The sequence below is a fragment of the Lepisosteus platostomus genome, chromosome 8, assembly GCF_059453375.1.
Source record: "Lepisosteus platostomus isolate fLepPlt1 chromosome 8, fLepPlt1.hap1, whole genome shotgun sequence".
Taxonomy (NCBI): Eukaryota; Metazoa; Chordata; class Actinopteri; order Semionotiformes; family Lepisosteidae; genus Lepisosteus; species Lepisosteus platostomus.
The window spans coordinates 46,095,470-46,122,826 of NC_142618.1; the positions used below are offsets into that span (position 1 = coordinate 46,095,470).

Here is a 27,357-nt window from a genome sequence, read left to right on the forward strand (position 1 = left end):
GTACACACTGGTGCAGAAGGGAAGCGGCCATGTCGCAGCTCTCATTCTCTCTGTGGTTCCCGATTTTAATCCTCCGGCACAGGCCACCGTTTTAACTCGCAGGCGAAATCCGTATTCCTTTGCAAGATTTCAAACTTCCCGCATTATCCCGCTCCCCCTCCCCTCCAGAAAAAAAATAAAGAGGGTTTGGTGTGAAACGCCGGGGTCTGTTTTAGTTTGATTTTTTCAGGACCTTGTTTTTCTGCTCGGGGAGGAACTTGTGAACTGGTGTCAGGGGTTTCCTTTATGCCCGTGACGTAGCGGAGCGACAGAAGGCAGCCCAGTAACCAGCGGTCCCAGACTCCTCCAAAATATTTTGCAGTTTGATTGTTTTTTAATAACTTGTGTGTGGGGGGGAAAAGTCGGGGGGTAGGATCGCGGAGTAGGTTTTCAAATTCTACGTGGCCGGAGGAGAGGAAGGAAGGAGGAAATCAACGATGGCTGTTTTAGAAATGTTGGAGGTTTTATTGAATGTGCCGGAGTTGAACTGAACTCTGCCGGAGAGACACACTTCTCTCACTTCCGTGTTAGCCTGGAGAGTGGGATGGTGGCAGCGGCACGGAGAAGTTTGCGAACTGAGAGAGAGGGGTGATCTCCTTCATTTTTGTTTTTACACAACTTTTCTTTTTAAAAAGTCGATGGATCTGTTTTGCTCCTTTGCGGTGAAGAAGCGCCCGGACAGTCGCTAATCGGAGTTCGTGTGCTGTCGAATTGGTTTCCAGTTATCTTTTGAAATACCCGCATCATGGGCTGGATTGCACGGACGGCTTTTTAATTCTGGTTTCGTCACATCTTGATCTGTAATTGTGTAACGGATGGGTTTTGCTCGGTGGGACATCAGCAGTCGGGATACAGGTGCTTAAAGTGGTGATTGAAATGGTTGTTGTTTTGCATCGCTGAGAATACGGGGATCTAGATACTTTTATACGGACGCTAGACACAAAGGAGAGGTAAGCAAACGCGCAGCGGATCGGGCTGATTGATAAATGCCGAGCTCGGAGGCGGTGCAAGAGGGTCGGGGACGGAGCCCCTCTGAGCATAAAAAGCCCCGGCAGGAAAGGAGAAGCAAAGGACTCGGCAGCGGTGCGTCGTCCAAGGGCGAGAAACAGCGGGACAAGCCGCGGTCGTCGTCCTCCCGGCGGAAAAAGCGGAGACACGGCCGGGACCGGGAGCTTCAGCTGCCGGAGGAGCCGGGCAGCGAGCGCAGGAGCGTGTTTGAGAGGGACGGGGAGCTGAGGACGCTGGTGGAGTACGACGATGTCAGCTCCCAGTCGGAGCGGTTCTCCGGCAGCCCCTCGCCCAAGCCCGACCCCCAGCACCGGCTCCTGCTGCAACGGCTGAACGAAGCCGAAGTGGTCGGCGGCGCCGGCGGCGGTAGCAGCAGCAGGGGCTCCACGCCGGGGAGGAGATCGAGGAAGGATCGCCGTTCCTCCCAGCCCAGGAAAGAGCACAGCAGCCGCTCGGCGGAGAGGAACAAGCCTGAGAAGGAGCACCGGAGAAAGGACCAGCAGCACAGCAGGGACCGGGACGCGTCCAAGTCCGGAAGCGGCAGCGGTAGCGGTAGCAGTGGTGCCAAGCCTGGCAGGGACGGCGTGCGAAACAGCGAGAGCAACTGCAAGAAGAAAGCCCCGCTGCCCCTCTCCTCGTTGGACAAAAAGGAGCTCAAGCAACACAAAAGCAGGACACGAGTGGAGAAGGAGACTCCTTCCGCTTACAGGGACACTCCAAAAGCCTACAGGGACGACCGAGAGGAGCCCAGGGCCTATAGGAAAAGACACTCGTTGAGTCCGGGGGTCAGAGAGGACAGCCCGTACGGATCGTCTTACGGCCAGGTGTACGAGTACCAGTCTCCCGGCGCTGGCTACAATCAGTTCATCTCCCGGAGGAGTCCCAGTTACGGCAACAGGAGACGATCCCCAAGTCCGGCTTATTATGGCCGAGATGCGGACCTTTATGGACCGTACGCTTCCAAGTCGCCCGGGACCTACTCAAACAAAAGGCAGCGGTCGCCCGGCAGCCCCTACAACAGGCGCCGATCGCCCAGCTACAACAGGCACAGCCCGTACGAGCAAGGAGAAATTGCATCCAGCCCCTACAGCAGCCGGCGGAGGTCGAGAAGTCCCTACAGAAAGTCCTACAGCCCGAGCCCTGATCTGAGGTAGGTCCGCCTCTCCACGCTTCGTGGGGGGATCAGGCAGGTGCTAAAAAGTGTAAAGCAATTTCGCCTCTCATGTAGAGAAGTGTGTTTTTAAAAACTTAGGTCAAGTTCAATCGATCGCCCGTAGTCGTTGATCCATCGATGTCATTTGTTTTGATTTCTTGCCTTTCGCGAGTGGCGCGGATGTAGGCAGGTAGCTCTGTCGTTTTGAAGTTGTAAGGCCTTCCACAGGGCATGGAAATCAGGCCCGCGAAGGGCTGTGGTCACATTGCCTCCAAGAAAGAAGCAGGGTAAGGTCGCGGGTTGGGGGGTGGGGGTCTTCACCGAAATCGGGCTATCGTGATTTTACTGCAGCTTTTCAAACCAACTTACTGGGCAGCCCCCCTCCTCAATCATGCAACAATCATGGGAGACGGAGAGTAGTTTGACATGAGGAAAACGGGAGAAAGAACCCGAACTGCTTCTCTCTTTTCTCTGTTGTATTCAGCAGCATTATGTGCAAGTGGCAACGGTTGTTTAGAAAGGAATGGGTGTCTGTTGCCCGTAAAAGGACAGTGGAAAAATGATGTGGGCTTCATTGCTATATCTCTGCAACTTTGCAACAATTCTCTATCTCTTCCTCAACTTGGTACCACTGGTACTTAACTAGTTACCACTCAGATCTCTGTAAAACCTAAATTTTAACGAGCTGTTTCATTTTAGGTGTTATGTTTTAAGTTACAGAGCTTTGATTTTATCATATGTAGTAGCTGAAAACCCTAATCAGCGTCTTCACTAGTGGTTTTAACAATTAGTGAACAACAGTTTTGGAGACGTCGGTACCTAATGTCTGTGACGGTCATTTTGCTCATTTAAGAATTATATTCAGATGTGTTTGTGAAAAACAGGAGAGCATTGTCTAATTTCAATTTGATGCTTCTGAAATGGAATGTATAGAAAAGGTTGAATTATTAAACAATTTCTAGAAGCTTATAAAGTAGCTTTTTTTCTACACTGGATACATTTTGAGAGGAACAGAAACACACTTCTGCCTTCTTGAAACCCTATCTGTGGTTTTCATGCATGTGTACAAGTAACATAAGTTTGTTTTTTTCCATTTTGGGGGGGATTCTTTCATTTGTTTGAAAGTGTCATTAGTTTTCACGAAATTTCACTAATACATTTTCTCTGTTTTGAATAAGACTGATGTGTCTTAAAACATGGTGGCTGTTTTTTCTGTATGTATAATTTTATCTCATTTTGGAAGAAATGGTTTCTGAAAAGTCATTTTGAAAAGGTGTGTAAAGGTAATTGATGACACTGTTCTGTATCTTTCTCTATAAAATTCACCTTTTTGCTATGTGTAGAGTGGGAGATAACTCTGAAAAGTTTTAACTTGTAGCAGAAAAGTAATTTGGTTGCCATAATGTGGGGAATGCGAACCATAGTTTTATTAGACTGAGAAAAATATCACGAGATAAAGGTGGTGAAGGAAAAGGGTGTTTCTGCGTATACAAGAAATTGATGGTATTGAAAAACATTAGATTTTGTCCTTGATAAAAAGTGAAGAAGTCCTTTGTAAAATGTGCCACAGAGTCATAGATTTTCACTTTGCATGTTGTATCTTTTCAGTGCTTTTTTTTGCAGTTTCACAGCATAAACATTATAATATGGCCAAACAGGAAGGGTAGCCTGAAAGTGACGTAAAGACATTTATTGTATTTTTTTAGACTACATTTGGCTTTATCATCAAGTTGAATTTTTCTTTCAGTGTGAGGAAACAACAGTGTTGTTGTTATTGTGGCGATAGACTGTTACTGCCAGTCTGCTTAGGGGAGCTGCATTTTGATGATGCTGGAGATAATACATTGAGCCAAAATAGTTTTTGGAGATTGCTGAATAGGGCTATTTCATTGAGGGTGACGTAAGCACGTCAAGACACGTCTTACGCGATAGTTAATAGGAATTATGATGTGAACATTTTACACCCCTCAGATCTGGGCAGTGAGACAAAAAGGTTGGAAGGAGATGAAAGTGGAGTCTTCTGGGCACACATATGAATCGTTTCTTTTTTTTAGCATCTGTTAAGATTTTTGAACAATAGAACACAAGCCTAGGTCCCATGACCAAACCATTCACACACGCTTCCTGTCGTTTGTGTAACTTTAACAGAGAGGTCAAGTGAAGTCTGGGCAGAGCCCAGTGCGTTCCCTGTCACCCATCTCTCCAAAGCTCTTACTGTGTCTTCTTGTGAAAGTTACCTGAGTCTTCGTTGTTATCATTCCATCAGTGTGGGCCTGGTATGACTACCTTGAGTACATGGCGTTTCCTCAATTTTCTAAATCTAGTGAAAGTACGGTAAATCCACGAATAATAGGATAGTAAATCCACGATAGACACCTAATAGCAACATTCAGTCTTTTTGTAACTACTGAGTTGCAACTCTCTAGATTCTAACATTATAGACACTGTGTGTGTGTGGAGGTTACTTTTGCCACTTTTTCGTTTTGCTGATTTGCTTCCTAAGTAAGCCAAAATGAGGTGAGTGGGGGGTGTTTGCTATATTTCGCCAACCCTACCTCTTCCTCCCCTTTCTCGGTTCCTAGGAAACTTAATCTGGACATACTGTATGGGTCAAAACCCTGACAGGTGGCCACTCTGTAACCAGCTTCACCATTCAGTATTCCTGTCTTACCCAGTGTAACCGGCGGCCTCACCACAGACCATAAAAAATCGCTTCTAAATATTTTCTTTCACTTAAGTCTTGAGTCATTAATTCTTCCACAAAGCTTTTACTGTACTGTATACTCAGTTTTTTTTTCTGTTTACCTCATATGTTCAAACAGATTCCTAGCGTGCTGAGAAAGGCCGTCCTGCTGTAGCTGTGACATCGGTTTCTTATGTTGTCAATAAATTGGAATGTTTCACCTGCACACATGGGAGGTGGAAATGTCATTTCCTGTTAAAAATAAGGTGTCATTTAAGGCACGTGCTGATGACTAGAACACGCCATGTAGGCCTGACATGTTGGTCAGGATGCAAAGGATCGCATGTTGAAATTGCACACTTCCCAGGTGGTTAGATGAGCAAGGCCGAAAGCAGACGCTTTTCCTAAACTGGGTAAGGTGGTGAACTGCATGTTACCAGTGTCTCTGTTAGGGTATGATTGTGAAATGTAGTTTCGCATTGTTATCCAGGCCTCCTGAGTGGCTGAACTGTTAAAGGTTCAAGCCCTGTGGTCATGGCTGTGCGCCTGGATCATGTGAGGAGCTGACGAACCAGGATTCCCTGACATAACTGGCCAAGTGCCACAAAGTGGGGGGGGGGGATTAGTTAGCTAGGGCTCTCTCGGCGACACCCATGCCCCATCTCTGCGACTCTCTCCGCGTCTGTGCTGAATCTCCAGTAGGGAGCTGTGCTGCCTGTGAGCTGTTAAAAAATGAGCGACTCAAAGTTGGGTGAGTCAGAGGAATCTGCCTGGACTTCCTTTCCTCCGAACGGTTCTGGGAATCGTGGCCGCGAAGGCCTCACCAGTTGTTGGCAAAACAAATCTTGACGAATCTCCAGCTTTCTCAGTTTTGAAGAAACGTTTGAGATGGGACGGATTCAGCAACAGCATCGTCCTCCAACTCGTATAAAACAATATGTGTATCTTTATCAGCAGTATCTGAAGGCATAAGTAAGGGATACGGACTGCCTTTCAGTGTCCTGTTCCGCGAATAATAAGTGCTTGTATATTCTGGCTTTATATGCTTAGTATGCCTGTGTGAGGTCGAAAAAGTTAAATCTAAAGGTTAAAAAACAAAGGTTTATCTTTGTTTCCAAGATAAAACTTAATTTTGCTTCCTAAAGTTACTCCACAACCAAGCCCAAGCTGAAAAGATAGCTTTCATTATACATTTGCCTCTGTAGCAATAATGTATGATTTTGAAATTATTATTAATTTACATTTTCTGGGGTAATGTTTACCTTTTAGCTGTGAATCCAGAGCAAAATTACACAGAGTGCTGCCCTTTGGTCTTTGACGTTATCGTAGTGGCCTTGATGTCTGCCACAGTTGTATGGAGCAAAAGCAACTTTGATCCTCCTCCCGTTTTTGAACCTGGAATGGTTGAGAGCCAATCCTGTCTCACTGCATTTTAGTCGCTTGGACTGGTGTGTTTATAGAAATAAAACAAATTAGGCAACATTCATGGCACCATTCAGTGCAATTTTTTTTTCTATGTTTAAACTACGAATAAACTCTTTCAGGTTTTCTTTAAGTCAAAGACATTTTCATATTTACAAGACCGTTTGCTAGACAAAGGGTTTTAAACATACCTTAGCCTTTAGCCTATTCGTCATAAACTGATCACCCATTAACAGCTTTTGAGACCGGAATGAGTGGACGTTACAGGAAGTTATTTAAGGTGAGGTTGTTGGAATAACAGACTTGAAGTTGGGTGTTTCTGAAACTGTGGGCAGAGTACAGAAAGAGGTGAACCAAAGTATAAACAAGCATGATGGTAATCGCAAGGTGCCAATAAGCAATAGCGATAAATTCAAGTGGAAATAAAATCAGCAGACTCTTGGTTCACCCAGGACCAGGGTTGGGAACCAGTGGTCTAGAATCTGATGTAGATCTAAACCTTGACCCACTCTTCCGAAAGCAAATTCCTAAGCAATACTTGATGGCCGATATCCTTTGGGGCTGTGATAAATATCCAGGTAGTCTGAAGGGCAGGTTAGTCAAACTGGATCTAAATTGGGACTAGCTGTTGCATAACTAGCAACTGTTCAGTTGTTTAATATACTAATTAACCGTACTGTAGAATAGATAGCAACACAGGCACTGACATTGCTGGTCGATGAGAATACATTGATCATGTTCTTCTAGTGCAAACGCCGATCTGTGCAGCTGGGTCTTCTTTGAAGGTAGCTAAAAGCCATCATGCAGCTATATCAGGTGTGCATGGATTTTCTGCAGCTCAGAGCAGTTTTGAAAAGTTGCAGCAAGAGACTGGCTAGGTGAATACAGGGGAGCATTGCTTCCCTGGGTACATGGCATTTTAGGTTATTGTAAAATGGCCAAAAAATGATCACAAGGCTGCTGTATTGCATGTTTGATTGTAGATTTTTCAACCAACGGATGAAGAGGTAAGGAGTGGTCTGAGTATTGTTACCTTGTGACCAAACATTTCAAATTGCACTTGGAAAGACTCAAATAGTGCTTTCACAGACTGTCATGATGTGATTCTCCGTTGTGCTGCACAGTTCTGCTATCACTGTGAGAATACAACCAATCTTTTTTTCACTTACTATAATTGTCACTTAAGTGCTTAAGCCTGTGGATATCGTATTTAATTAGTTGTGACAAAGACTTGAAGTGGAATGGCGTTGAAGTGGCAGGAATACTTAGCCCTGCTTCGGAACGTGGTTCGTGCTGTTTAGTCATTCACCTGCATGGTGAGGTTACGTATTTTGGCTGCAGTCAGATGTTACAAGTGTAGTGCATCAAATTGTATTAATGGTACGAGAGATTCCTACAGCATGCCTGAATCCTAGAATTACAGTAATGATTACTTGCCTACAGTCTAGACTTAGTGTACACCACCAAACATATGCTGTGTTACCCCTGGTGATTTTAGCAGCTTTTATTGTGGATGTTTGTTTTATAGTTATTTTTTTCCCCACAAGGAAAGTGTGCCGTGACATGTAAAATCAAAGTCCACTGCAGTGATAGGAAAGGTTGGCTCCTAGCAATAGAAATCGTTGCTGATTTTAAGAAGTACAATGCAGTGAGAGAGCGCAGTGCGTTCCCCGTCACCACACTGTTTCCATCGGTTTGGAAGGGAATGGATCATTGGGCTTGCTATGGCTGCGCTGTGGACATGATATTTTAGGTTACGGTAAATTGTAATTGTATTACAGCGTTGGAAAAGGAAGAACATGAGGAAGGTTTGAAATGAGATGGGCACATGTGGCTTCTTACGATGCTGATCACTTTATTTTCTTAAGATCCTGTCTACTTCCTTTCTTGAAGAAACATGTGCTAGAAGTTGGTTCCAGACTCCTTTATCTCAGTGGTTCTCAGTCCTGGTCCTGAAGTACCAGTGTCTCTGCTTATCTTTGTTTCTTTTGGTCCCTTAATTAATGGTAGCCAGTACTGTAGGTATGCTTTCTTGGCATAAAAGGCATTATTTACTTCACTGTCACCAGGCAGAACTTTATGAAGTTTCTCCTCACATTGCTAGCTAAGAATTAGCAGTTTTATTTGTGCAGATTTTAAGGGATGGTGCAGTGCACTGCAGTGTGGGGTTCCTAGTTTTAATACCCCCCCATAATAGCCTGTGTGTGCCCTGCAATAGACAAGCATCCCATCCACGGTTTATCTTATCTGGTCCCAATGTGGTTATTGAAAGTGATGGTGACGATGGTGATTTCAGACTGAACAACTTGCAACATATGATCAATGATGAACACAGGTAGGAATAACAGTTTATCAGACAACTCCCACAGTGAGTCAGCTTTTCCTGTATTTAAATAAAACTGGTTGTGTTTCAGCTGCCACACCTGAATGTGGAGAGTTCAAAACATTCACTGTCTAGCACGTGGTTCAAGATCTGAGTGCACTAAAAAAACCTAAACCCACAAGCAGATCACTTGGTAGCAGCAGTCACCACATTGATTGAGGCCAGGGTTGGAATAAGAACCTGCAGACACTGGATCACTCTTGGATGAGCACTGATAACCACTGTTCTGTGAAAAGAGCTGTCTTCAGTTTTCATTTTTTAAAGGGGATACGCTTCACTTGTGTGCTCAGATCCTGGTGTTGATGTTGATATAATCAGTGCCTTGCAAGATTTTAGGTCCCTCAGTCAGTCCCCATGTAATCTGGCTGAAAATACCAGGCTGAAAATACCAAATTGTTGTAGTCTTGAGAAATCTGGCTTCCCATGCAAGACCCACGGTGCTCCTTTGTCCTGCCTGAAGAGCAGCTTTGTCTTTCTTGAAGTATGGTGACCAAAATCTCTCCCATTAGTCAAACTAATACACGGTGTTAGGCAGCATGATTTGATTTAGCATTTTGTCCTTCTTGTTATGGAATTCATTAATGTTTGTGCAGTGCGTTTCTTGAAGATGAGCCAGCAAAAACAAAGTCCCACATGTGCAACAAAGAAGGTACAGATGTAGGAAACCATATTGTCCAAACAGTTGCTAGGGGTTGAACCTTTTCACTACGCCGGTTTCTGAAGGGTGTCAGTTTTGCTGCATAGATTTGCATCCCAGCTAGTATGAATCACGAGATTGTGATGCGGTGAAGTTATTGTCACAGTTAATGTGGTTTGTGGAAAACGTGTTCCCCCTGTGCGCATGTGTGGAAAGATCTGGTATAATTGTAATGCTGCGATTCTTGATGGCATTGCGTCATTGTTGTTTCAGCTAAAAATACTATATTTTCTTCTATTATTCAGTGATTTGCTAAGTGTAATACATTTGACTGTTAACTGTACTTATCTGTATCTTATGCTTATTTGACAGTGGTGATAACTATATTTCGTTTTTCCAAGGAAGTCTTGGGTGTCCTTACTAGTGAATCGGGTCATTTCAAGGCACGAAGCCCTGAGGACTGTTGAAGTTGAAGTCTGTGGAGTTGGAGCAAGAGAGGTTTTCGCCGTGTCTTCGGTGTAAACCGACACGAGGGGCTGCGTTTCGTGTAATTTGGTGGTGGGGGGGGGGGGGCGGATGTTTGGAACTAACGGAAACCCGTAAGACGCTGACGTCTTCGTGTTTCCTTGTGTCATTCTCCGTGTCCCAGCTCCAGTTCCGAGCGGTTCGCCTTTCGGTCCGCTGTCCTGTGGGACACTGTGGTCTGGAAGAGACCCTGGGTTCATTTCCACCTGGGGACTGCACCAGCCTGGTGGCTCTTTGCGCGGGTTTGACTTCCTCTCCTTCTTCTCCCCCCCCCGCAGGAGGACGGGCAAGTCCCGGAGCCGCAGCCCCTACTCCTCGCGCCACTCGCGCTCCCGCAGCCGGCACCGCCACTCCCGCTCGCACAGCCGCCCCTCCAGCATCTCGCCCAGCACCCTGGCCTTCAAGAGCAGCCTGGCCGCCGAGCTCAGCAAGCAGAAGAAGGCCAAGGCAGCCGAGGCGGCCCGCGCCGGGGCTAAGGCCTCCAACTCCTCCACACCCACCAAGGTCCCAGCCCCGCCTGCCACCGCCACCGTTACCGCTGCCTCTGCCTCAGCCGCCGCCGCCGCCGCCTCCACCTCCACCTCCACCTCCCAGCCCCCCTGTCCTGGCGGCCAGGCCAAGGAGCCGAAGAAGCCCAAGCTGGAGCGGCCCCCTTCTCCGCCCCCAGAGAAGCCCGCCAAGCTCAAACCGGAAGGCCCCAGCCAGCCCCCGTCGCCCCCGGAGCGCTCGGTCAAAAAGGTAGCTCCCGCGCCTCTTCCTAAAGAAGTGAAAGTCAAAGACGAACTTCCCCCGCCGCCAAAGGAGAAGAGGAAAGCCCCGGCACCCAGCAGCCAGGGCTCCAAGGAGAAAGAACGACTGGTACTCCCCCTCATCTCCACCCTCGCGCCCTTACCGCTGCCACCGGTGCTGCCAGAAGACTTGGAAAATACAGAAAGGTGGGTGGAATAAAAGCTTTATCAGGGTCAGAGTTATAAGAAGGTGTAATCTTAATACCTAATAGTCTTGGAAGAAAAGGTTTTTGGATTTTTCTAATGATGTCATTATAAGACCTTTCGTCTGTGTGTCAGTGGTCAGTACTTTGAATAACTGGTGTGGCACAGGAGAGGTATCGCTTATTCTGGGCTTCCAATAGTCCCCCCTAGAGATCCAGCGATGACAGGGAGTGCGGCTCTCTCTCACTCTCCTCCCTGACAGCCGTGTGAACCTGCAGTAAATAGCTCATTAATTACGTCTGCTTTGCTAATTGAACACCCTGTATTAGACACTCATGTGGCTGCTCCAGGTTCACCTCACAACCTCGCCAGCAGCACTCCAGCTCGGGCGCAAACCATTTTCTCTCCCTGAGCATGAGAATAGAGTTCTCCTGTTCGAGCAAACACGCTCACCCTTGACATTGTATATCAACAAGATACCTACAGAGCGATTTCAGACTGGCTCCCTGCCTCTTTCAGGGGGTTTTGACCTGAAGCCGGTGTAAAACACAGTCCCCATATCTGCGCACGGTTACACCAGTTTTAACTTTTTTAATCCATGTCCTCATCTGGATGACTCATTTATTGATTAAATAACCCTCCTCATTAATATGCCTCCTAATACTGCGTTGCTTAACATTTTGCATTTTTCTACAAGTCTCTGCGATCTTCTGGGTAATACACGTCACATCGGATTTACACATTGAAGAAGAAATATGGGTTAGCTTTGTGCGTTGAAGTATCACCTGCTCGTGGGAATAATTATAGTATGCAACTGTTTTGTAAGCCACACTTTTCTCATAATTAGAAATATGTTAGTTCACTTTCCTCTTTTGCCTCTTCGTCTTATGATAAAATGCCAGTTCTCAGGGGAGGAGACAAGCACATGAAGATGGGAGCCAGATAATGGTTATATTCTTGTAGAAAAGGGATTTGTTTCCCTTTTTGGTTATTATTGGAAACATGCTTGTAGTGCACAGGTCGCAGGTTTCAGGAATTTTATTTTCCCGACCTGTACAGCAGAGAAGCAAATGACAGCTCTTGGTGGAAACATGTTAGATTTTATTTTTATTTTGGGGCAGTTGAGTTGTTTGCAGGTCTTGGGACCGCAATAGTGTAAATCCATAATAATGTTAAACTGAGCAGGGAAATTACAAGATCACCCCTCTTGAGTAACACTACAAAAATAGCTACCTACTATTATACTATCAAGGCAGCATTTCATAGGCACTCTTGAACAGTTATTAAAGATGCCGAATGTTCAGCTTTATTACTAAATTGACAGGCAATAGGAGCAGGAACAGGAGAGGTTAAAATTGCTGGTGAAAGTCATTTTTATTTAGTTTATGTGCAATTCGTTTAAAGATTAATTGATCAAAACATACAAGCATGATTAATCATGAGCACATTGCAAATGAGAGGAGGTCATTTTTTATTTTGTCCCTCTTTTTTCTTGTCTGTTTCGGCACCCAAAAATATACCAATTGTCACAGTTTGGGACATAAATAATAGTGGACAAAAAGCTATGGTTATGCCTTTATGAGAGAGATCCTTTGCACATGTGTTTTAATTTAAAAAAATACATAACATATTAAAGATTAAAGTGCAAAGAAGAAGGGATACACACACCTCAGTAGTATAGGGATTGATTCAGAAATACACCATGGATAATAATTTAGAATTATTTTCTCATTTCTGCTCTGTAGTATTTTAAAAGCTTGGGCAACACCAGAGTACTATTGTAATGACAAGCTTTCATTGTGAACGTTGCTCATTAGTCATAAGACATAGGTGTTTAAACATTGGTTTGTAGACAATGAGCTGTGATGAAATTAAGTGATAATATGATTAAGAAGTGTCAGAAGTCAAGACCTCAAGGTACTATGTAACAGAGACACACAGGCCAAACAAGAAATAAAAGCTTTTTTCCTTCAATGTTAAAATAATTTAAATCAGTTTTTCATTAGTATAATTTAAACCCTCTATAGAAAACATTTACCTTAGACCAACTGACAAGTTCTCTGCTTCTTCTACACTTTGAGGGCTCATCCAAATCAAACGTGGTTACAAGTGTGGGCCATATTAAAGGTTTTCATGCATATATCATTAAAAATAAATGCCTTCCTTTTTGGGGGAAATTTTTCTTTTTCAGAGGTGCAAAGAAGATTTAAAACATAAGGTGGTTCAAACTTCAAAATGCCAAACTGACAGTTGTCTTCTGACTCTATAGTGAATGGTGTAAAGGAACTACTCTGTGGAGTAATGGTTTTCTCTTCTTATACACCACAGCTGGGGAAAGCACAGAAAGCTTTTAGCATTCATATAGTCATTTTTAACACATTTGTTGGTCTAAATTGGCTTTACAGCAGAAGGCATTTCCTTTTTTGAGGTCTTGCGTTTCAGGTGTTGATGTGAACAGGTACATCAGCAGAGAAAGCTTAAAAAAAGAAACTTGCTCCTTCAAATATGTACCAAGATGATAAATCTCACTTTTCTCAGAGCAGTGCTATTAAACAAGAAACTTTATCCAAACATTTTGTTAGAAGAGGTTAATTTTGTTCCCATTTACTCTGGTGTATGACTATATTTGTAGGGCAATATATATGTGGATTTCTGGCATGGAGTGTGATGTTCTGGCTTTATGGACAGGGTACTAAGCACCACTGCTCTAGACAGCTTTTCTTTTAGGTATCAGGTATCTCTTGTATCAGGATCTCTTTAAAGCAAACGTACTTGAAAGTTTTACACCTTAAGTCCCATTGGGACTAGGGCTGGGCGATATGGCCAAAAACATTATCACGATAAAAATTTTCATATCAGTCGATATTGATAATTATCACAATAAATGTCAAATCATTATTTCTTTCAAGTTTAAAGGCAGATTTTTTCTCCTGAGTGAAAGTTGAAGAAACCAGACAGTTAATTGGTAAATTAAACAACTCTTTAGTTTAAGAACACAACAAACACTTGCCAAACAGCAGAAACATTAAACAAATCTGAGGTAGAGAGTATTCAAGTCTTTTTTAATGTCAAAATATGCATGAGTAAAATTTACAAAATAAATATCTTAATAGAAAAATTTGCCCTGGGTTTGGCAGAACACAGCAGACAGGAGTTTTTCTGTTTTCTTTAACTGTGGTAAGCGATTCTCATACATTTTGCTGTTGTGTCCTCCTTTAAAGCCTTTAAAACATGTGATGGTCATATATAGCTACACCCTTCACACAGCCCCATCCTACAGAATGAGAGCTATTACTAGAGATGTATTTAGAGTGAATATATTGAATTCTCAGCTGTTACCCCATGTAGACAAAAGAATGATTATGGATCCAGCAGCTGTTAAATCGATGATTTTTTAAAAAGTTTGAGTAAACCCTTTTATGCTTAAAATCAAGATAAAACTTGAGCCGTGACCTAATTTTAGAAATTTAATTTCACAGCTTGTGTCCTTTTTTCCTAAGCACACTCTGAAGTATGCCTTGTCCAAGGTGCTCAATATTGAAATCTCTAATAAAGTTTGGGAATAGTGTCAGAGCAATATTTACAGTTGCTCTTTTAATGCTAGATATCAAATCATATATTACAAAGTCATACATCGACTACATTCCTCTGAAATGAAATTGATCATGATACCTTTTGGTACCTCCAATGGTACACTCGCACATCGGCTGTGTCCCAAGTTATGTACGTTTTCGGTAGAAATATTTCACTGCTACTCAGAAATGTTGGGGAAGAATATTTCCCCCAGATCCTCTGTCAGCACTCGTCAGTTGTTCAGAGGCATATCTCAAACGAACATCATAAGAACAATCAGCACTGATGTTCGGAATGGTTGTGGCCAAAGAAAATTCTTAAATTGTATCCTATTTCAAGAGCTGGCTCAATTGGATGAGTTCCACAATTACAATGATGAAGATTGGTTTCTATTGGAGCGACACATTGTCTGAAGCAAATCCTCAAGATCTGTGTTCCCTTTCTTGCATGTTTTGAAAAAGAATTAGCTATGTACTAATCCCTGATTGTTTAACACATCCAATCTTTTAGTGCTTGCATCGGACCTTTTGGCTTTATTAATATCTTGACAAGAAACCTGTAACAAGGCGTAAGGAAGTTGGTGCTTTGTGTTCATCTTGGTTTTTTTCAGAATTTCAGAACTCCGTCGATAAAAACTTAACCGATTGACATCAAGAAGACAGGAGATTCCTTTTTCGTGGGCTGAAGGGTGATATTAAGTCTGCACTCCAGCTCCTGCAGAGAAATCTATCCCTTGATTTCTGAATGCCATTTTCACTATAAACAAACCTGCATTTTTATACCTGTTTTTTCTCCTTATGGGAGAGAGTATTGGATTGATGTTTGCTAGCGGAATCCCTCCATTGGCTAGTTAAAAGTTTGATTTTATTAAGACTCAATAGTATTTTTTACTTGTATATCATGTTTATATTTATATATCTCCCCCCCCCCCCCATTCAGCGGTTTAAAAGATGGCCTGCCATCCAAAACCGGAAAGAAAAAGACCGAGAAGAAGCCGCGGCATCTTCTCAGTGACCTGCCCCTGCCTCCGGAGCTGCCTGGAGCAGACCCAACTTCCCCTCACAGCCCCGATGAGAAGAAGCCTGGATCGACCGCAAAACGCCGGCCAAAGTAAGTCTGCGAAGAAATAGGATTATTGGGTTATAAATGGCTGCTATTACAGGAAATAATTATGAAAAAGCAAACCGCTAATGTCAGGCTTCCCCGCTGGCTTGGATACATTAGAAAACGGTTTGGACATATTATGTATTGCCGTGTGGAATAATCAGAATCTCTTGGTGTAAAAGTGGAATGGTTCTTTTCACTCTTGATCCCACAGGGGCTGCATACAGTTACCGAGTAATCCTCCCTCCAGTTCCTCTTGCAGAAAACGGCATAAAAGCCAGAGATGAATGCGCTTGCCAGTGCAAGGGGGTTGTGACCACCTCAGGCCAGAATTAGAAGCTGTTGTGAAAGATATCTTCATTTTGTTTCATCACTCAGAAGAAAGCTGTTTTATTCATGTGGTCTTGATCTTAAGTAAAGGTCACTCCCTGGTTTTTGCCTGCTGCACAGCCATACTGATTTCAATCACTTGAAGTATTTTTAGGACATTTTAAAAACACAACCAGTGTTTCATAGATGCCCGATTTCGTCTAATTACCGTTAAGATATGCTGCATGTCCCACTGACGGCTTTCCTTAATTTACCTTAGATTTTCAGTCCTAGACAAGAAAGCTTACAAATTAGTGGAGGCCTCTTGACCCGTTTAGCTCAGTTTGTTTCTAGAACAAACCAGGGTCCTTTCATTCCAGGGTCCTTTCAGTTAGCAACATTATGAGCTGCAAATAACAGTTAATTTGACTGACTCCCAATCAGAAATAGTTCATATAAGTCAATGAGATCAGGATGGATGTTTGCCCGTTGTGCCTTCCGGCATGTAGGGCCAGCAACCTCCTGTTGCTGTTTCCGTAAACATTAGTTTTTTACAGGACAGGGTTTGTTAGCCTTGTGCCCAACCTCCAACGTGGAGGACCTGGTGCCTGACGTGGGACACAAACCCACTACCCTGAGATTATGAGTCGCGTGCTCTACCAGCAGAGCTAGTGGGGGCACTTAAATGAGATCAGAAGTAGAGTAAAAGACAGGGAAAGGTTGTAGCCCTCAAAGACTGTCCACCTCTGAACTAGATTCTGGTATAGTTTGTGAACTAGTGGCTTTTTCAGACTATTGTGTCAGGAATATTCACTGTAGAAACTGCAAGGCAAATTCCAAAGGGCTTAGACACAGTTCAGAACTGGGTGATTTTTAACATTCACAAGTGCAGAAGTGAATTATACAGAATTGTTCTTGAGAGTGTAAGGAAGCAATAGAAAGGCGGGCGGAATGTTAGGATAGATCTGAAAGCGCCGAATTCAAATCAAGAGATGTTAAATAGGAATCCTTTTTTAACTGTGTCTTATAAACCTGATGTTATAAACGGATAAACCTGGATGTATTCCTACCATCAATAAAAATCTAAGCAGACTGTACTTGAGCAATGACCTACTTAACCTAATTGTTATACGTACCCGAAACATGATGGTCACTTTGTCTTTGTTTGAGTGCATTTTTAATGTTGAGTGGAGGCACATATATGTTATATAGGAGTCCTGGCTAGGTATTGGATATTCCCAATATCCAATTAGAGTGCATTTTTCCAAGTGATTTGACTTCTCTGTGGAGTCACAAATATTAGAATAATGATTTATGTGTTCTTGGATCATTTTTAAAGAAATTCAGAATTCACTTTGCTCTCTATGTATAAGATGATTTATGTGCCATGCGTTATTTCATCAATAAGAACAAGAGTATTATTGGCCCTGTTATTAGGTGGTTCTAATTATTTGGGAGCTGTCCAGGGCACAGGAGTCGATTTTCAGCAAGTGCTTTGGTTTCGTCTTCTTAACAAAGACAAGCAGAGCAGGTTTGAATGGCTAGTGGGAATTCTCCCTTTCTGCATGGCCCTACTGTGGAATGGCTCCCACCCAAGGGGACAGCAGCTGAGGGTCATGCGTCAGACCCACTCTCTGCTTTGTGTTTTGCTTCGTTTTGATATATAACCAATAATTGCACTTGCCCATAAACCAATACATCTTTATGGTGAACTCATTTGTTGAGTAGTTTGATTGAATGTGGGATAAAGGAATGTTTCATTGTGTTACATCTGTATTAACATCCGTTTCAAGCCCGAAAGTCTCACAGGATATCGTACGTATTGTTTTTGCTTCGGCTCCACAAATACAGTATGCTTCGCCTGGGTCAGTGTAAAAATCCAGTGTAATCTGTGACGTCTGATTTTCCTTAACTAATGCAATGAATTCTCCATTCGTACCTTGAAGAATCTGCGGCCCCCGATTTGGCGAGATAAAGGAGGCGGAGATAGACTGGGGAAAGCGATGCGTGGACAAGTTTGAAATTATTGGCATAACAGGAGAAGGTACCTATGGGCAAGTCTACAAAGCAAAAGACAAGGACACAGGTAAAAGTCGCAATGGTTTCAGTTTTTTTTTTAGATTTGAAAGAGCACTTGGGCCTGTTTTTGTCATGTTTTTAAGTTTGTAGGTGTATTAACGAGGATTTACCTTCTATTTTCAAGTGATGCAGGGAGGATACAGAAAGCAACATGACAGTTTACAAACACCGTCTTAAATTTACCTGGTACACCCTGCAAACTGTGGTGAGGGAGATATTGAATTTGAGAAAAATGACAACCAGTTCTTTAAAAAAAATGAGAACAATGAAGCATATTGAAGCAGTATTGAGCAGTTATTTTCTTTATTAAATTATATCATGTTCCTTAGGACATGATAAGAATGGTATGAAGGGGTATTAATGGCCTTTATTACCCAGTCTTTAAGTCAAAATCATGGGCAGTCTTGTTTTCCCCAGCTGAAATGGTTGCCCTTAAGAAAGTGCGCTTGGACAACGAGAAGGAAGGCTTTCCCATCACTGCCATTCGGGAGATCAAGATTCTCCGGCAGCTCAACCACAAGAGCATCATCAACATGAAGGAGATCGTAACTGACAAGGAGGACGCCTTGGACTTCAAAAACGATAAGGGTATTTCCTTTTTTAATTGCAATTTAGAATTTAACATTGCAATCCCTCCAAGAGTCTGTCTCTGGAAGCACTGGGAGCAAGATGGGCTGCAGCCTGGATGGGATAGAACAGACACACGCCAGACGCCAATATGAACAATTGATTGAATCGGGGGCACCCAGAGGAAACCCACATGAACGCAGGGAGAACATACAAACTCCCCACAGATGGTGCTCCAGAAATTGAGCCCAGGGCCCAAGCAGTGCAAGGCAGCAGTGCTAACCACTGCGCCGTCACACTATCTTAACATTGAATCTCGTTATAAAAAAGGAATACATTGATGAGAATTTAATTTCAGTACTATTCATGGTCGGTGTCATAAACTGGGTAAACCTTGTCCTATCTTAAGTTATTACAGTACTCTGTAAGATCCTTATATCTATATCAGACTGAATCTTGCCAGAGCGGCTCTGGGCACATCACAGTTTATCACGATGACTGGGGCAGTCTTTGACTGAAACGGTCCAGTTTCCCATCCCAGGTTGTTCAGGATGATTAAACCCTTTTATGCCTGAGACCTACACTTGTTAACACTGCCTCATGCCTAATTTTAGATTTCCAGTTTTCATGTCTTTAACTGTTTTGTCCTTTGTGGGACATTTGATGTAAGCCTTTCTGCCAGGTTGTCATTGTGAATGAGAATTTGACCTGAAGCTGGTGTAATAAATCCCTATTTATTAAATGCATGCTTATATATAAATAAATAGCTGTATAATCAAGTGCAGTTAATTATAAACAATTGGTAGTACTTAATTGGAAAGATTAAACAAAGAAACATAGTACATGATTTTACATTTAAAAGTAATTGGAGGTAACTCACTCGTCCTTTCAATGCAGAAATTTGATTTTCTAACCCACCAGTTATTCATTTCCCATGCAGGGGTAGCTAACTTGAATGGGTTCTAGTTTTTATGTATGCGTCTGTCTTTTTAGATGTCTGTCAAAGTTCAGCATATTTCTGAAGCAACATCTGAAAGTTTTATGTTCTGGGTAACATGTCAGAATGTGTTTCACTGTGTTCTCATAAATTCTTATCAACATTGCATAACATTTCGTCAGAGGTTTGAAATGCCATAAAATTAGAAAGTAGAGAATGAGTGCCAAGAATTATTTTGGCAATTATTATAATAAGTTGTTATTCTACTGCCACCAATCCTTCATCATAATTGGCTCTATCAGATTATCCCCACCATCGTCACTACTAAATGAAAGTCCAATAACCTATTTGAACCATTTGCAGACTACACATGTAGATTGCATTAATTTATGAAAATGTGGTTGCTTTAGTGCAGGGGCAGATTTGGTGAACAAATCTCTTTTCCATATTTTATGTTGTTGGTACGGTAGATTCATGGCTTTCTCCATTTGTGTGGGATCGCTAGAAAACGTTTCCCATAAATTGGTAGGGATTTCCTGTGCTTAAATATAGATTAGGTTACCAGTTGTACTTTTTTTCTGATTACTGACCGTACCTATCCTTTGCCAAATTTCTAGGCGCATTTTATTTAGTGTTTGAGTACATGGATCATGACCTGATGGGCCTACTGGAATCTGGATTGGTTCATTTCAACGAGAGCCACATAAAGTCTTTCATGAGGCAACTAATGGAAGGCCTGGACTACTGCCACAAGAAGAACTTTTTACACAGAGACATCAAGTGTTCAAACATCCTTCTTAATAACAGGTACATTGATTTAGATTATCGTGGGATGTATTCTTAAATGCATAACAGTTAATATAATTAAGAGCAGCAGTTCTTGCCTTGATCTTCTTGATTTAGTTCCATTCTTTAGAAAATTAATGAATATATTACTTAGAACAATATGGGTATGATTTGACAGTCATGGCTATACTAATGTAGGGTGGGACTGTTCTTAAGTAAATGGCTAGAGGAGCTGCTGCTGTTCTTTTTCCTCTCTGAGCAGATTAAAATAGCTGGTGCTCTTGAAACCATAGGATACCCGTACTGAGCACCGCCAGTTCACATATAGCAGGCATAAGCTTCCAGGCATAATCTACTAGCCTGAGGAGAATCAAGATTAAGCCCTTTTGTGGTCTGAGTTTTAAAATCAATAACAATGTGTCTTTAAGAAAAAATAATGAAAGAAACATGCCTTATGCTTAAAGGGAATTACGCTCACCATTATGTTTCTATTGGGGTTGAGGTTGCCCTACGTCTTGATGGAGCCTGATATGGCCTCTTTGTTTTTATGTCGTGTTGTAGGATTTTTGTTAATGTTTTGTTCCCTACATTACTTGTTAAAGTGAGCTTCAGGAAAAGGGAGATATAATTCTTGGACAGTTTTTATAGCGTGCCATAGTCAAGTCGGGATGCATTTATATGAAAATTAAGTTTTTATATGATTGTGAGATAACCTTGTGGGTCTGAATCTCTGCTTCCATAAATTATTTGAATAAGTGAAACCCTCATCTCAATAATTTCCTTGGTAGATTGCTGATTCTTTCTGTTGATATTTCACATTACAATTTCCTGAAACAAGCCGTTAAAATTAGATTTTTATACATTGAACTCTGTACGGAAAGGCCTTTAAAACAGGAAAACATAGTATAATAGATAGCGATACGAAGAGAATTTAACTTTTTACAAATAAGAAGTTATTATTTATTATTATATTAGTTATTTATTTGTAATAGGTATGGTAGTACTTAACATGTACTCACTGATTCTTCTGCTTTCCACAAGGGGGCAGATAAAACTTGCAGATTTTGGTTTGGCCAGACTCTACAATTCAGAGGAGAGGTAAGTAAACTCACTTAGACATCTTCCTTATCACTGTGTGTACTTTGCTTTTTCAAGTCTGACTTTAACCTCAAATGACAAAAGGCAGACCTTACCTGGTCCCACATACAAAAAAACTACTTTTTGGACCATGAATATTATAACAGCTTAGCTAAGAACTGGCAGTTATTTCTTTTTTATATCCAAAAATATAAACTTCTTGGACTTTTCTGCGAATTTTCATATTGGGTATCATGATGGATGAGAACATATCACTACTGTACTGATCCTGCGTACTTCATTTCTTTTTCCAGTTCTCTTAGTATTATGACTGCATGGTGTGTATTTATAGACATCAGTTTTAATATGTTTTCACTGTTTTCACCTCTGCTGGTAAAATTCATACTTAAATAAATTTGGAGCTGCTTTCTAATTTGAGCAAGACAGAATGAGAACATGGAAAGTGCAACTTGGAGGTGTGTGATTGGAGAGCTGTGTCAGGGTGGGTGAGCGGCAAGCCTACATGTAACGGTTAATTCCACACCGCAAAATAGAAAGGAGCACACACACCTGAAGAAGACTCGGCTGCGACAGGTTGCGTTTCTCCTTTCTGTTTTTCGCCTCAGAATGAACCTTTACTTGTGCAATTACAATATTTTACCAGTCAAAAACATCACACGTTGCGATGCAGTACTTATATTTATGTTGTAAGTTTTTCATGCACTGAATAAATGTCTGGTGTGTAGGACAGTGAGAATGCACATATATAATATACTGTATAAATATATAATTATTTACCTTTCACTCTGAATGCTTAGTTATGCTGTATTCCTCTCATTATGTAATGTTATACAACCAGAGTCCCTTGTTACAGGCTAACATTTTATTTTGAACTCTTAACCAATTAGTTTATAATTGATGTGCTGTATTGTAGTAACTAACATGCCAGCTGCATGAACATGATGAGCCTCCAGGGACTCCAATAGCATTTAACAGTTATTTTTGTCCTAGTCCCTGTGAGAAGCTGATATATCAGGCAGTCATAATTATAACAAAGTAACCAAATATTCCTGCTTTCAAAGGCTGTTGACTATATAATTGATTCTGCTTGAATATGTGCAGGACCATCTAGATACTTTTAAGCGGTCTGCATCTTAACACCTAGCTGATTGAAAGCACAAGTCTACACTGTCTATACAATCTCACTGGGAAAGACTTACACCTTATGATGCCTCTGTCTATTAACAAAAACTGAGCAAAGCTGTTCATTACAAGAATTACAGAAGTGTAGGTGCATTAGTGGCGTGTGTTATTAGAGGCAGTAGTTTTCCCAAATCATTCACTGCCTATCCTGAGTAACAATATCCTTGAGAATTTATTTTCTTACCAGAATAAGTGCCTGATAAAATCATTTTATCGGTTTCTAGGCATTAGAGATCGTAATTATTATGAGCTAGAAGCTCTGAAAACACATAGTTTCTACTTCGTCTAAAATGGAAGGGTGGGTTTATGGTGAAGGATGGTGGGATAAGCCTCCGGGGTTATAATTCTGCTAAACTTTGTGACTGGAAGGGTTGTATTTTGTTCACTTTGGACTCGGCGATCTTCTGTGTGTTTGTGTTTCAGCCGACCCTATACGAATAAAGTTATTACTCTGTGGTACCGCCCGCCAGAACTGCTGTTAGGAGAGGAGAGGTACTCACCAGCTATTGATGTCTGGAGCTGTGGGTAAGAATCTTGGAAAATTATCGGAGAAAACAAACATCCTTCCTTTCATGTGTTTCCAATTAAGGAAACGTGTTTTAATATGGTTTCCTATCAGTCCTAATACTGCCTTGTTTTCACTCTTAGGTGTATTTTGGGCGAACTGTTCACAAAGAAACCCATCTTTCAAGCAAACCAAGAACTCGCACAGTTAGAACTTATCAGGTGGGTTAAGGTCGTCTTTCTACACGGAACCCAAAAGGCCTTCATTATGTAATTAAAATGAAAATGTCTTTAGTCCTCAGTCGAAAGCAGTGCACAGTCTGAAATTTGATAGTTTATAAAATATGATGATATTAGGTTCTTCTGCACTGGTGACCTTTCATTAAAACGATATAAATAACATTCTCTGTTAAGAATAATTTATGTCAGAATTTCTACACAATGGAAAAGAATTGTATATATGGGTTGTTAGTTTTTTTTATTGGCTAAAATGGTTTAAATGTCACAGCATTGTTATACTGCTTGAAGGATGCACTAGATTCCTGTCTGATGAAATGGAGTTTTCACTTCCTTTCCTGAATGTCACCAAAGAAGAGAACAGAAGATCTTTAGACTTGTTTGTTGGGCATTTATAAAAAGGCTACACATGGATTTTCAAGGCTGTTAGAGTGTGCTTTGCGCAAAGCTTGGGATTTGAAGGAGCTTGCTGGCACTGGTAAAACACAACCTGACACTAGCGTACACGTTTTCGGCGTTTTTTAGTACTTTCCTCTCTACAACTGTTTTTAAATGTCAGTCACAGAAAAACAGATTATCATCGTGAGGAAGCGGCTTAGGCAGAAATCACGCAGGAACAATTCATCATTATGGTCACGGAAATGCTTTGGAAATGTTTTTGTGAACATTCTCACGGGCACTTCGACATGTTGGAAAAATCTGAGTTGATGACCAGTTCAACCACTGCTAAATGCATTAGTCATCAATGAGGTAAAAACAAAAGTCACGGCACAGCCTGGCGGTAGTGGAAATGACCCAGAGTGCAAACGTCGATCACTTGTTTGGCTGTCAAGAGGACCCAGCAAAAAAAAAAATGGAAAGATTTTAACCAAGCATTTGCTGTTCTCTTCTGTGGAGTACATTTATATTTTTCTCCAGTTTCTCTCAGACTAGGAAAATGATTACAGATCATTTCCCTTGGGATGGAGGATAAGCTGTAGACATTCCTACGCTACCTCAGACATCAGTAGTGTGTTCTTCAGATCAGAAGTGGTGTGCTGGAGCTCGCGTTTGTGCTCTGGGGCTTTCCTGTGCTTCTCTGCACAGATTCCCGTCGTCTCATCAACAGGAGTTCGTAGTTCCCAATTTCCCTAGTTATTTGTTGGAGGAGTGGCCCAAGAATAACATAGTTTTTTTTTTAATTGACTCCTTTTGTCGTGACTATTATCCATTTGGGTCTGGGAGGGCTGTTTGTCAAACTGTGTCCCAGTATTTGTGTCCAGTAAACATCAATGCATGTATGTTTTTATTTTCTCAAAGGGAAGTACCACTTTCTTTTAAAAACATAAACCCTCGGGTTCTCCCTTGTTACATTAGAGGGGAGGCTCATAGCTGCGATTGGCTTCATAGAAAAAGAAATTCCGATCAGTTTCACTTGTCCAATGCTTGTTCAGCCCTAATTTTAGTCATTTCAACAGTTTTAACCTACTCTAAATACTCTTCAGTTCTGGGCATGAAAGTGTCAGATTTACACCGCTGCTTTGTTTTGGGTAGGGTCAAATGAGCGTGTAAAGTTCAACTTTGTTTTTTATCTCCTTTGGTAGTCGGATCTGCGGCAGTCCTTGTCCAGCGGTGTGGCCCGATGTCATTAAGCTGCCTTATTTCAATACGATGAAACCGAAGAAGCAGTATCGAAGACGACTAAGGGAGGAATTTGCATTGTACGTGAAGCATTTTTTTTGCATAATACAATATCTGTTCTGTTGGCAAAGCACATTTAAAGATTTTTTTTATTACCATTTACGAAAGCAAGACATTTTTATTTGAAAAAATTGCACCTCCCATATTTAAATTCTGTAGTGAAACCTACACAACCATTTTAGATGACATAAAAGAGAACAGTATTATTTTGAGTAAATAGTGCTAATCATACTAGAGGGGTATGGGCAAGTGGGAAATAAGTTTAAGGACTATCACAAAGTCTGTTTCTAAAAGTATATATTGTAAAGGGGTAGAATTGTATAACATGAACCATATATGAAAACAGTCTTTGCAAACTATTATCATACAACTATTCTGTTTTTTTAATACATAAAAGAAGCTAAATGGTCATTAAGCCTCTTAGCATTCCAGTGTGGCTTCCCAAAATAAGTAACAATAAATCAAAGTGAAGAAGGGCAAGAAAAAAGAAAAATGATCAGCATTTCTTACAGCCAATTTCCATGCAGACTCCAGTTTTTTTTGTTTCTGTACCTTTCATGTGAGGTGCACAGTGCTGGCAGGATATGCTGTAAATCATACACAGCTGTTTTTGCTTTGGAAGCGTCAGACTGATATACAGGTGTCATTGTACTGTCGCGATTTCATTGTAATGCTAGGACTTCCTCTTAATGCAGGACTCTTCAGTGTGAGCTCCTCTTACGTATTGGTGTTTTCCCTTTTTATTAGCATCCCCTCCACAGCGCTCGATCTCTTTGATCACATGCTTGCACTGGATCCCAGCAAGCGCTGCACTGCTGAGCAGGCTCTTCAGAGCGATTTCCTGAGGGATGTCGACCCTGCCAAAATGCCCACCCCTGAGTACGTATCCCACAGCATTTTTGTCTTGAAGTACCTTTACCTCCGACATTGCTCATGGATGATAATGGGAATTGCTTATCTAATTTACTTGGATATTTATGTCATATATGTAATTTTCCATTTGCTCAGGCTGCCTTGATTATTGCACACAGGCCTACACTTAGCTCACAGGTTTATTGTAAGTGTCTAAAGTAATAAGAAGTGATTTACACAATGTACAAGTGCCATACAGTCCCATGTCAGAGGCTATAAGCTCCAAATGCTTGATAAATGTTGTGATTTTTTTATCTTTGCTCTCATCTTATTTTGTTATTTTTGGAATCGTCCCTATTCAAAAACTAAGCTCAAATGTATTGTTGGTGCCAATTATTGTTTGCGTGCTTAGAGTCCACAGAAAATGTGGCTTTTTGTATTATAAAAGGGTTTGTCTGGCTGTTTAAGAAAAAAAAAAGCATAGACAAAGAAATAGTCGTTTGACCCGAGTACATAAAGGAGTGGTGGCGAAACAGCAGCATCTTGTAGTGCAGCCTTGTACATCTTGCAGGGCCTGATGCAGAAGCAGGGGGAGAATATGGATGTTTGAGCAGTGTGTGCAAGTGGATTGTTAAGAAATGTTTTAATTCCTTGGTGGTTATCAAATGTTAATTTTAACCTTTGAGGACTTTTCTTATTCTTCAAGGGTGCTGTTATACCATAAATTAGCTTGATTTTACTTTTTTTCTGCTGATCTGCTGTGTGAGTGTGTGGGCCCAGCAATTGACTAGCGTCCCATCCAGGGTTTATCCTGCCTTGTACCTGTTGATTGCCGAGATAGGCTCTAGCTCCCCCGTGACCCTGAATTGCATGAAGCAGTTAGAAAGTGGATGGATGGAGATTAAAACTGATCAACTGTCAAAAGTGATCCGTTGATCACAATCATGACCGTGATCCACCAACGGGAGTTTACCTAAGTCACCATGTTAGCAAGAGAGTTGATTTGGTTGGTGAGGTGATTTATCCTGAGGAATGTCATGCCTGGTGGAAATCAAGAAACAAAAACACAGGAACTTGAACTGGAAGACAATCTATGTTGGTTTGTCAGGGAATTATAGTGCTTCTTTTGTTCTGGCAAAGAATAGAAGGAACAATTTACCCATCCAGAAAACAGATGGATGGATGCTTCCCCAGTTTGGTGACAAACACGAGAAGCCATTAGTAAGTTTCCCCAATCCCCTCCTGCAGCCTCCCTCTGTGGCAGGACTGCCACGAGCTGTGGAGCAAGAAGCGCAGGCGGCAGAAGCAGATGCCCGAAGAGATGACGGCGCCCAAGGTCCCCAGGAAGGACACGGCCTTTGGACTGGACGACAGCAGGAACAGCACGCCCCAGGGTTTCCCCCCAAATCAGCACAAATCTCAGGGCGCCTCCGGCACAGGTCAGCAGCTAGACTGGGATGTACTGTATATGAATCCAGCTGTGGTGTTGCTGTTGCTCAGCCTGTCACTTAATTCTAGAAGTTGTAAAAAGCTCCTTTTTAAATCAAAAAAGGTGAAGACCTTTCCACTATAAAAAAACGCATGCCCCGAAAACTAAAATGGAATTAAAAGACGTTTTGGTGTCCCAGTGCTTTAGGGCGGTAGAGTTCTCATTCCTAAGAAGAAAA

The 27,357-nt window shown here is 41.9% G+C and overlaps 1 protein-coding gene across 1 annotated transcript in view; it reads left to right on the forward strand.

Moving 5' to 3' along the window:
* Nucleotide 1: 1 nt before the first annotated feature.
* The window catches only part of cdk13 (cyclin dependent kinase 13), a 31,908-nt gene continuing 4,552 nt past the window's right edge, over nt 2–27,357 (forward strand). Inside the window, exons 1-12 of the mRNA XM_088643710.1 lie at nt 2–2,197; nt 10,129–10,785; nt 15,295–15,465; nt 17,715–17,854; nt 18,265–18,435; nt 19,969–20,158; nt 21,179–21,235; nt 22,841–22,942; nt 23,066–23,143; nt 24,742–24,858; nt 25,586–25,717; nt 26,939–27,129. Of these exons, the coding sequence (XP_088499836.1) occupies nt 1,026–2,197; nt 10,129–10,785; nt 15,295–15,465; nt 17,715–17,854; nt 18,265–18,435; nt 19,969–20,158; nt 21,179–21,235; nt 22,841–22,942; nt 23,066–23,143; nt 24,742–24,858; nt 25,586–25,717; nt 26,939–27,129 (3,178 nt within the window). The 5' untranslated portion in view covers nt 2–1,025. The remainder of the gene's footprint in view (nt 2,198–10,128; nt 10,786–15,294; nt 15,466–17,714; nt 17,855–18,264; nt 18,436–19,968; nt 20,159–21,178; nt 21,236–22,840; nt 22,943–23,065; nt 23,144–24,741; nt 24,859–25,585; nt 25,718–26,938; nt 27,130–27,357) is intronic.